General features: G+C 45.8%; 1 protein-coding gene across 2 annotated transcripts; it reads left to right on the top strand.

Annotated features, from left to right (window-relative positions):
* Position 1: 1 nt before the first annotated feature.
* MTNAP1 (mitochondrial nucleoid associated protein 1) lies at positions 2-9,576 on the top strand. Of its 2 annotated transcripts, XM_072112550.1 has the most exons (6): positions 5-300; positions 411-479; positions 4,030-4,965; positions 5,060-5,206; positions 5,688-5,804; positions 9,283-9,576. In XM_072112550.1, the coding sequence occupies exons 3-6, from the start codon at positions 4,053-4,055 to the stop codon at positions 9,309-9,311; spliced, it is 1,206 nt and encodes a 401-aa protein (XP_071968651.1). In that variant the 5' UTR covers positions 5-300; positions 411-479; positions 4,030-4,052; the 3' UTR covers positions 9,312-9,576. The 2 variants fall into 2 exon arrangements, with proteins under 2 accessions (XP_071968652.1, XP_071968651.1); XM_072112551.1 differs by lacking the exon at positions 5,688-5,804 and having other exon boundaries at positions 2-300.
* Positions 9,577-11,940: the final 2,364 nt, after the last annotated feature.

Here is an 11,940-nt window from a genome sequence, read left to right as displayed (position 1 = left end):
CTGCCATTTCTTTTCGTGTACTATGTGATGCGTTTTTCTTGTTTTATATCAGGCTTTGATATCTAGCGATTGTTGGCATTAACAAAGCGGGAAACATTGAAAATATTTGCCTCTACCAACATGGCGGCGTCTGAATGCCGAATGTCAGCCAATCAGAGAGGGAAAGGCGTGGCCATGTGACCCTCACATGTCAAGTGACGTCACCGGTCCTGCACAGGGCTGAAAGCTGCATGTGGAAGTGATGAGACCTCAGCACATGTACAGCAAGGACCTGTCTGTCTCTTATACAAAGAAATACAAGTATTTCAAGAAATTTAATTACAGTTTTTTCTTTTTCCTCCTTTTGCAGCTTTCTAATTGACTTTGTGTTTTCTTTCTTCACTCTATCCAAACCCTCTGCTTGCTGTCAGTGACTGGAACCATGATTAACACTGAACTTATCAGCTTTGGAGAACTAAAATCTTGGAGGATCTGAAAAGGTGTGTACAAAGTTATAACTTTTATTTTAGTAATAATCCCCTTATTTTTATATAGTATCCCCACCCCAAATTTATGTACCCCCTGTTTTACAGACACCCCCCCCCCCACCCCGTACAGACCCTGTTATAAGTAACCCAGTTCAGATTGTCATCTTTATACGATCACTCCCAGGTGCTTTTGCATACACGTTTTGATTGCTAGAGGCTCCTGGGGTCTCCCATGATCATGATGAGGGGGGTCTCTAGTGTTGCCATTGTCACATGTGCTCAGCCACTCCATTTAAAGGGGGTGTCCAGTCATAACATGTTATCCCGAAGCAACAGTATAGGGCAGCGATGGCGAACCTATGGCACGCGTGCCACAGACGGCACGCGAAGCCGTTTCTGTTGGCACGCGTACCGTCGCCAGTAAGCCTCTGCCCGTAAAAATTTGGTCTATGCGAGCGGCGGAACTACGCGCCGCTCCATAGACAGAGTTTTTGCGCATGCGCGGGAAACTTGGGAAGCGCTGAAAGTTTCAGTCGCTCCCATAGAAACCACGCATGCGCATTAATTATCCCGGGCCGCTCCGCTCTGCTCTGCACCCTCCCTGTCCGCTCTACTCTGTCCGGTCCGCTCCGCACTGCTTTGCTCCCTCTCCTCCGCTCCGTAGCCCCCCTCTCCTCCGCTCCGTAGCCCCCCTCTCCTCCGCTCCGTAGCCCCCCTCTCCTCCGCTCCGTAGCCCCCCTCTCTACCGCTCCGTAGCCCCCCTCTCTACCGCTCCGTAGCCCCCCTCTCTACCGCTCCGTAGCCCCCCTCTCTACCGCTCCGTAGCCCCCCTCTCTACCGCTCCGTAGCCCCCTCTCTTCCGCTCCGTGGCCCCCCTCTCCTCCGCTCCGTGGCCCCCCTCTCCTCCGCTCCGTGGCCCCCCTCTCCTCCGCTCCGTGGCCCCCCTCTCCTCCGCTCCGTGGCCCCCCTCTCCTCCGCTCCGTGGCCCCCCTCTCCTCCGCTCCGTGGCCCCCCTCTCCTCCGCTCCGTGGCCCCCCTCTCCTCCGCTCCGTGGCCCCCCTCTCCTCCGCTCCGTGGCCCCCCTCTCCTCCGCTCCGTGGCCCCCCTCTCCTCCGCTCCGTGGCCCCCCTCTCCTCCGCTCCGTGGCCCCCCTCTCCTCCGCTCCGTGGCCCCCCTCTCCTCCGCTCCAGGTGGGAGTGGAGAATGCATACAGCGTAACCTGTATGCATTCCTGGAGAACCTTCCTGTAGAATAAAAGAAAATAAAGTAAGTTTATCTGTGTATATGTATGTAATATGTATATGTATGTGTATATGTATGTGTATATGTATGTGTATATGTATGTGTATATGTATGTGTATATGTATGTAATGTGTATGTGTATATGTATGTGTATATGTATGTAATGTGTATATGTATGTAATGTGTATATGTATGTGATGTGCATATGTGATGTGTATATGTATGTGATGTGTATATGTATGTGATGTGTATATGTATGTGATGTGTATATGTATGTGATGTGTATATGTATGTGATGTGTATATGTATGTGATGTGTATATGTATGTGATGTGCATATGTATGTGTATATGTATATGTATGTGTATATGTATGTGATGTGCATATGTGGGTGTATATGTATGTGATGTGCATATGTGGGTGTATATGTATGTTATGTGTATATGTAGGTGTTTATATGTGTGTATATATATATATATATATATATATATATATATATATATATATATATATATATATGCTGTATGCATTTTATACTACATGGCGGCATTCTATATGCATTTTATACTACTTGGCGGCATTCTGTATGCATTTTATACTACTTGGCGGCATTCTGTATGCATTTTATACTACATGGCGGCATTCTGTATGCATTTTATACTACATGGCGGCATTCTGTATGCATTTTATACTACATGGCGGAATTCTGTATGCATTTTATACTACATGGCGGAATTCTGTATGCATTTTATACTACTTGGCGGAATTCTGTATGCATTTTATACTACTTGGCGGAATTCTGTATGCATTTTATACTACTTGGCGGAATTCTGTATGCATTTTATACTACTTGGCGGAATTCTGTATGCATTTTATACTACATGGCGACATTCTGTATGCATTTTATACTACTTGGCGGCATTCTGTATGCATTTTATACTACTTGGCGGCATTCTGTATGCATTTTATACTACTTGGCGGCATTCTGTATGCATTTTATACTACATGGCGGAATTCTGTATGCATTTTATACTACTTGGCGGCATTCTGTATGCATTTTATACTACTTGGCGGCATTCTGTATGCATTTTATACTACTTGGCGGCATTCTGTATGCATTTTATACTACTTGGCGGCATTCTGTATGCATTTTATACTACTTGGCGGCATTCTGTATGCATTTTATACTACTTGGCGGCATTCTGTATGCATTTTATACTACTTGGCGGCATTCTGTATGCATTTTATACTACTTGGCGGCATTCTGTATGCATTTTATACTACTTGGCGGCATTCTGTATGCATTTTATACTACTTGGCGGCATTCTGTATGCATTTTATACTACTTGGCGGCATTCTGTATGCATTTTATACTACTTGGCGGCATTCTGTATGCATTTTATACTACATGGCGGCATTCTGTATGCATTTTATACTACATGGCGACAAGCTGTATGCATTTTATACTACATGGCGACAAGCTGTATGCATTTTATACTATATTACGTATATGGGGGGGGTGTCTTTCTATGGCTCGTTTTCTCAATTAAAACCTTGTTATTCTAGTTAAATTTTTGTGTTGGCACTTCACTTCAAGTCAGAAGGGTTTGGGTTGCATTTTGGGCACTCGGCCTCTAAAAGGTTCGCCATCACTGGTATAGGGGGTAACTTGCTGATAGATAAGGGCCCTATTGATCATGATAATGGGGGTCTTTTGTACCCCAGATGAACAGAGTAGCTGGTAGCTCAATCACCGGCTGCTCTATTCATCTCTATGGTGCTGAAGGAGATGGCCAAGTGGTGTACTAACATAAGGGGTGTAGAGGAAGCCCACATGTATGTTAATTTGTGATCTGTGGGGGTTCTTTCACTTATCAGCAAGTTATCCGTTATCTTGTGGATAGGGAATAACTTTTTGAGACTGGACTACTAAACACGACTAAGGACAGCACTCATTCAAAGTGGGAGGACCCCTGTTTTTATGTTTGGCTGACCCCAGAATAAAAGCCCTATCTGGCAAATTGATGCCCTTGCAACTAGCCATGGCTATGATTGGCCAGGGACGACACCTCTTGGCCAGTCATTCCAATCCTGCATTATTTCCGGGTCACACGGCCGAACCCGAACATCGGGTTTGCTCATCTCTAGTCCTGAGGGATCATGGACTTTTCCTCTTAAAGGGAAGAGTGTAGGAATGGTGCCCTCTTTATTTAGTATGCAGGTGGATTATGGTATAGTGGACCAAAATATTAGTTGGGGGAGGGGGGATTTTTACTATTAAACCTTTATACATTATGATTACTAAACTTTATTCCCTTTAGGTGTGAACGGTCCAACCTCACAAATGGACCTGTGCCCGTTCTGCGGGAAGGCCTTTAAGAGACTGAAATCCCATTTACCGCATTGTAAACTGGCAGATACCAAGAATGCAACACCTAAGACTGACCATGGAGTCAAAAGTGTCACTGCCAGTCTGGTGCCTAAGAAGGTAAAGGGCACAACGTTACCAGTAATGGAACAGCCGGATACAAAAATTCAAGGGAAAACCAAGTCAGTCGGACCCAAAAATCAAGTCCGGCAAGAGAAGACGGCATCCTTACCCCCGATAATGAAAGCCAGAAAAGCCTCGTCAGGGACTGCAACCACTAAAGAAGGTCCTACGATAATGACCACACACATAATAACATCACCAAAAGAGCGGGTCAAAGACCAGATTGCGTTGCCTGTTCTCAATGTACCCATCCAGCAGGCTGTTATATTAAGGTCCGGTCTGGAGAGGACAGTATCGGTAACCAAGGAAAGTCCTGCTCTGCAGACTGTAAGGGACCAAGTTAGTACTGAGACTATAGGAGATTGGTTAGGACTATCCCGGCCCGAACAGGTAGAGGATCATTTTCCAGGGCAGTTCAATGAGCAGGTCTACCTGCGCCAGAGCTCATTGCCAATGTCTCCTCCTGGGTCTACCAAGCCTTCCATGCTCAATAGTAGATCTACCAGCTTGACCCAGGAAAGGGCTAGAACTAGAATATCAGGCAACCCAACTGATGTGGGCAATGAAGAAACCAGGAGCACTGAGAAGTCTACGGAGCTCAAGATGGACGTGGTGTCTCCTCCCAAGACGCTGCAGATAGCAGAGGGTCCCTTAGGTCTCCAGTGGCTTCCTCCGTTGTATTCTAGTTATGTCCAGCTGTGCATTGTTCCTGGAAGACAAGATCAATGGCATCCACCTGGAAGAGGAACCGAAGCATCACTTCATGGTTAGATGGTTTGGATTTCCACAAGGATCCTTCCATGTTTCTTCTCTAATCCTTCATAAAACTTTGATACATTTTTCTTTCTCTCCATCTCTAGAACTTAGCAGGTCTGGACGTACGGAGTCTGTTGTTGAAAACCAGTCTACACCCAAGCGATTGCTGGACATCAGGCTTGGGGAGCTTCCTGGGTGGTTGGCCAGCCAGAGATATTCACCAAAGAGGATTCCAGGGGGGATTGAGAATGGTGAGATGGTTAATTTAGGAGACCTATAGGAGTCTATCACAGATTGCTACCAAAAGCTGGGGGTCCCACCAGTGAGATATTCTGATCAGGTTGTCAGGTAAATCCTTAAAGGGGTGTTCCCACAATCAAAAGTTAGGCCCTATTCACAGGATAGGGCCTAGCATGCTTATCAGCAGGGGAAATTGCCTAGCGCCGTGCTCGCCGATCTCCATCAACTCCATAGAGATTAATGGAGCAGAACGGTCATGCGCAGCCATCTGCTCCATTAGACTGAGGGAGCGACGAGGGGTCTGACGGAGGTACATGGGACCCCCATCTGACTCCTCGTTTTCATGATATGTTGGGGTCTCAGCAGGCCCTGTAGATAGGGCCTAACTTTTGTTCATGGGAAAACCCCTTTAAAGTTAGTGGTGGCCCCTAAATCACACCATTGGTACTGTAGTTCTTTCTGAAATTTTAAGTCCTTACATTTATTTTTCAGCTTGGGGCCGATACTACAACAAGTACATCAATGTGAAGAAGGGCGGGGTAGGGGGTCTCGCCATGCTCCTTGTTGGTTACTGCGTTCTCAGCTACTCCTGGAACTACCATCATATAAGTAAGATTTGCCCTTATAAATGACCCCCATACGGCCTTTGATCCACCTGTACATTAGAAAATCTGGTAACTACAGCCCATCCAAAACAATGGGGAAACAAATTGCAAATTGTCTTGGTTAAAAATCTCTTATGGTTTTGTGTCGTGCACAAAACTGTAAGAGGTCATCAATAGTAAGAGGGTTAGTAAAACGCATCTGTGATTTTTCCCACTTACATTAATGGAGCTGAACTGCATTAACAAGCAGGACCCACTCCTAGGTGTGGGGTTGGTTTTCACAAGAACCGTGTTCTGGATAAGAATTTGATGATTGCCTTCTTCTAGAAACAGCGCCACCCTTGTTTACCTGGGTTGTGCCTGGTATTACAGCTCATCCCCATTCACATGGTGCAGATTTTTGAAGGTTCTGTTTCATAGGAAAACACTTTTTAACAATTGTCAGATTGCTCAATACCTCTAAGCATCCCCAAAAACTTCTTTTTGGGAATCCCTTAAACTCTTTGGGGGCTGAGACAGCCTATTGCTCCATCACCTGCACTAAGTGTCCTTGGTTTATCATGATGGAGTTTGATATCTTATAAAGGAAGATCAGTCACCTCTGACCTCCGCAATCAAAACATCATTTCTCCTCCTAGAACTTTAGGGATAATTTGACCACTGGGTGTTACCATTCCTCTCATCAATGGCCACATTGTTACGCCCGGTCATTAAGTTCCATCACGATTGACATCGGATTGTAACTTAGTCAGTTGTCAGAGAATTCTTAGAACAGCAGGACATGCGCAGATTTTCCCAGATGGAGATTTAGTAATTGTTCAGTCATTGGGCCTCAGGACACAATGTAATGTCCATATTATTCAGTATTGGTACTTGTCGGTGGAGTTCGGCCTCATACATGAGGTTTATGTTCACCGCCAGCAATAACCACACAATGGCAGGAGGCAGAGAGTACAGCGATTGGGAGATTAATTCTCTTGGAGGATATTTGCTTTACAACCCACATTAACATAGAGAGCACTTGACGCCCCCGGTAAATCAGGTCTCACAGCAGAACATTATCCTGCAGCAGCTGGAAGGGGAACATTAACAGCAATGGATTCTGAATGCCATAAAGGTTATAGATCTTAGACTGCAGGGCGCTCACAAGTAAGACGTATCGGCCTCTAGGACAGAGATGGGGCTGGTGCCCTGCACCCCGAGCCATTGGATTAGATGGAGGAAGGGGCAATTATTTCTGCAGAATGTGAATTAGATTTGGTATCCACAAAGTTAATACCCCGCACTTATAGGACTGAGCTCCTGCTGTATATTGAGAGTGGATGATGCAGGTCCATAGTCTGCAGGGACATCGTCCTAGACATTCACCTAGGCCAGTGATGGCGAACCTTTTAGCGGCTGAGTGCCCAAACTGCAACCCAAAACCCCCCTTATTTATTGGGAGGTGCCAACCAAAAGTTAAAGCAGTAACTTATTGCTCCCTGTTCTTCAACAACATTCGATCATATTGGCCTCCTGAGGATGATGGAAAATTTGCATAATTTTAAGCTTCTTTCCAGTGTCCCTCTGTACACAGAGAATCGTGAGGCCAGCAGAAGGTCTTCCAAAGATAATTCGTCCCTGTCAACTCATTTTCCCTCTTCCTACACTCCCAAGTAGCGAAGTAAGTATTCACTATATGAGTGAAAGCAGCATCTTTTAAGTTGCTTGGAACTGCAGGAAGATTCTTTGAGTCCTGGCTGGTGCGCTGGGGTGATGGCCCGAGTGCCCACAGAAAGGGTTCTGAGTGCCGCCTCTGGCACCCGTGCCATAGGTTCGCCACCACTGACCTAGGGGGTGAATGTCTGGTAAAGGACCCTATGGAATAGAACATTCTGTCTTCTGTTCATACTATCAATGAATTGCTACTATGTAGCACAGCGGCTTCTATGGAACACGTCGATCACATGACTCAGTATGTAGCAGAGCCGATACAGCTCCGGGCGTTCCTCATGTCCCCATAGGGGTTGTTTTATGATCTTATTAAAAATAACTTAAAGAAACCTCAGGAATAGTGAAAGACTGGAAATAAAATTATATAATCATCCAGATACAGGAGGACATACTATGTTTAAAAGATCTAAGAAAAAATTTGGTTCCAAACTAATGCAAATCATGCCAAGACGATACATAATATACAGGCAGTCCCCGGGTTACATACAGCATAGGGTCCGGAGGTTTGTTCTTAAGTTGAATTTGTATGCAAGTCGAAACTGTATATTTTATAATTGAAGTTCTAGACAAATCTTTTTCTTTTGTCCCTGTGACAAATGGAGTTTCACAATTTTTGCTGTAATTGGACCAAGGATTATGAATAAAGCTTCATTACAGACACCTTACAGCTGATTATTGCAGTCTGGGACTATAGTAAATCATCCAGGGAAACGTATGCGCGTTCGGGCCGAGGACCCCCCCTGTTTGCTAGCGTCGCGATATGAACGGGTGCCTAGCCGTACGTGTGACTGCGGTTCCCGAGAGAGCTTCACCAGAGGTCACAGTGGGCAGAGGGGTCCGTCTGTAACTATGGGTTGTCTGTAAGTCGGGTGTCCTTAAGTAGGGGACCGCCTGTAATGTATATCTAAATGACAAATCACATTACAGCAAATTGCTGCTGTGCTGAAATATAATAAATTAATAAATAAATAAAATAATAAAAAATATATAAAAGCACTATAAATTAAAGCTATTTGGGGGGGCGGGTGGCGGTTGTAGTGGCATTTTTTTGCAACAATAAAGTCTACCAAAACACGTATGGCCATTACACAGTTAATTGGTACACGTCTGTGTACGGTATTGTAATTTGGAGTTATTAATTGAAGTTGATAGGGATGGGCCGCAGTACCGTCCATAGCTTGTAGACATGGGTGGCGCTGTCTGGACATAGTAGTAATCAAATATCCTTTGTTGACCGGGATGCCCATCTTCTTCCTGTACATTGGCAGCTGAGATTGCACATTGAATCACATTTAAGGGGCACTTGCTCATGGATCCAGGCACCGTGACTGCGGTAATATTCTTATAAGAGTTGACTTTAGAATCAAGGAGGCCATGGATAACAAATAGAATTATGCCTATGAGTTACCAGCAAATCTCCCTCCCAGTGTCTGCTGTAATTGCACACAGTGGAGTGGGGGTGCTCATGTACAGTGTAACAGTCTGTGAAGCTGAAACGCACTGGCATCATTTTAAAGTTGATTTTAGAAGGAAGGAGGCCATGGATAATACATATAAGAAGATTACCATAGTCACGATGCCTGGATCTATGAGTAAGTGCCCCTGGTTTGTCATGATGGATTGTGATGGTAGGTAGTCACTGGCTGTGGCTGCCACTTATCCCATATCAAATCCCTGCTTGAGTCTTTAGTGCTGCATCTATCAGCTTTGACCAGTAGAGGGCACACCTGCCCCTTTAATGTGGATGTAAATCTCATCTTCTCTTACAGAGCAGGAGCGCTGGAGAAAATATCATTGAGGACTTTTCCTTGAAGACTCCTTAACCATTTATACGCTGAATGATGCATCTCGACTCCAGCAAACGTCTTGGAGAAACAACCGGTGTTCACCAAGTGCCTTATGAAGATTTGTACTGAGCTTTTGGTTTTAAGTTAAAAGTTAACTATTTATGTTGTGTTATTAATATTTATAAGTGTTGAAAAAGTTTCTTTCAAGTATCAGAGTTCTATGAAGGAGATCAAGGCCTAACCATGTCATTAATAAATCCATTTACTGACAGTGTATGACCTGTGTACTGCAAGTAAAAGCTGTAGCTGGCTTCTGATACAATACAATAGCAGAGCGTAGGGAGCGTGGGGCAGCTCAGTGAAGACATATCCATATTTCACAGTCCTGCTGCTACTATCAACATACACAGAGGTCTGATTACTGTGCTCTCTGTCCCTGACGAGATGCGTAAATTTAAGGACATGCTCCTAATTCACTTGGAGAAGCTACAATCCTGGAATATAAATCCATATTTATAGTCCACAGTCCTGCTGCTACTACACAACTCTCAAGGAACTGGCTGCAGTGATCCTAGAGCACAGCAGGGTTAGAATAGATCTTCAGTGCACTTGTAATCGCTACAATCCTGCAAAATAAATACACATTCACAGTTCTGCTGCTACTAAAAACATACACACCGGTATGATCATACATATCTCCAGGGATAAAACATACAGTACTTGTCTAATTAAACCAAGCCCCCATCTTTCCATTTAAAGATTGTATGGACATAGTAGGGGGTCATTCCTGCTCTATATGCCATGTGACCCCACATCTTGGAGGACTGAAGGCCTCAATGGACATTAATCTAAATTGTCTTAATGTAATACCATAGTTGACCTGTAGAGGCCACTGTAGGGAAACGCTTTACTTGCTGCGGCCACAGTAGTGGAGCCAATCGCATGATCGACCTTTTACATAAGCTACAACAGGAACACATTTGGGGTCTTAATTAGGATCCCGTTCTCAGACTTACAGTATTTACCTTAGAGAAAAGTACAAATGGTGGAGGTCTAGTTTTGTCAATAAGTGGTGTTTATTTGTAATGAATAATAGGAGAAGTTAGTGGAAACAAATACAGTAGTAGCGTACAAGCTGACGGTCAAAGGACCTGAGGAGCACACCGGCAGCTGTGCCTGTTGAGAAGGATGCGGGAGCATCGGCCGTGTTGTCAGCAGAGGTGGATGCGATGCTCCGTAGTCAATCTGCGTAGTTGCTTCGAGAGTAGGTGTATCACGGGCTGGACAGGAGGAGCCAAGTGTGGTGTCTGTGTCCAGGCGGTGGTGTACACTCAATAGTGTATGTACGCAGTGTGTGAGGGGGGGGGGGGGGGTTGCACTCGTGGGTGGCAGAGTGCGAGGGGTCCCTAGTAGGCCCTAATAGGGGCTGAGTGGGAGCCCTAGAAGTCCCTGGTTGGTCCTAAATTCGGGGCGGCAGCCCTAGGTGGCCGTCGTCCCGACTGGAACCTGCCCCTGTCCTCGGCCGAGTAACCCTAGTTACGGCGGGGAGGGAAAAGGGGATATGTGCAGGTTAGGACAAAGGCTGTGGGGATCACAGTAATCTGTAGCAGGTAAGAGACAAGTGCAAAAGGTAGAAGAGTAGGGTGAAGAGGAAAATTCAAATACAAGTTTAAGGTACGAATCCCTTAATGTAGTATATGACTGTGCGTGGTGCGAGTCGTGCGACAAGTTACACCATGCGTTAATGAGGTCAATCTTCCCTACATGCCATGTTTCACCTATTGAATATAGGCTCATCAGGGGAAATAAGACCCTTGTAGTGTGGAAGTTAGCAACATGCCTAGAAGGATTGGGTTGGGGTGCACCGGAGGCGAGTCTGGGGTCTAGGTATAGGTCAAAGAAGTTCTCCAGAGGTAGGTGCACTGGCAATGGAAGCGACAGTATAGTGATGCTGTCTGCGTGAGCGCTGGGACACTGTGTGTCGGTGGAGCTGCTCGACCGACACAGTGTCCCAGCGCTCACGCAGACAGCATCCCTATACTGTCGCTTCCATTGCCAGTGCACCTACCTCTGGAGAACTTCTTTGACCTATACCTAGACCCCAGACTCGCCTCCGGTGCACCCCAACCCAATCCTTCTAGGCATGTTGCTAACTTCCACACTACAAGGGTCTTATTTCCCCTGATGAGCCTATATTCAATAGGTGAAACATGGCATGTAGGGAAGATTGACCTCATTAACGCATGGTGTAACTTGTCGCACGACTCGCACCACGCACAGTCATATACTACATTAAGGGATTCGTACCTTAAACTTGTATTTGAATTTTCCTCTTCACCCTACTCTTCTACCTTTTGCACTTGTCTCTTACCTGCTACAGATTACTGTGATCCCCACAGCCTTTGTCCTAACCTGCACATATCCCCTTTTCCCTCCCCGCCGTAACTAGGGTTACTCGGCCGAGGACAGGGGCAGGTTCCAGTCGGGACGACGGCCACCTAGGGCTGCCGCCCCGAATTTAGGACCAACCAGGGACTTCTAGGGCTCCCACTCAGCCCCTATTAGGGCCTACTAGGGACCCCTCGCACTCTGCCACCCACGAGTGCAACCCCCCCCCCCTCACACACTGCGTACATACAC

Source organism: Engystomops pustulosus, chromosome 6, assembly GCF_040894005.1.
Source record: "Engystomops pustulosus chromosome 6, aEngPut4.maternal, whole genome shotgun sequence".
Lineage (NCBI taxonomy): Eukaryota > Metazoa > Chordata > Amphibia > Anura > Leptodactylidae > Engystomops > Engystomops pustulosus.
This window is presented reverse-complemented; position numbering and strand designations above follow the sequence as displayed.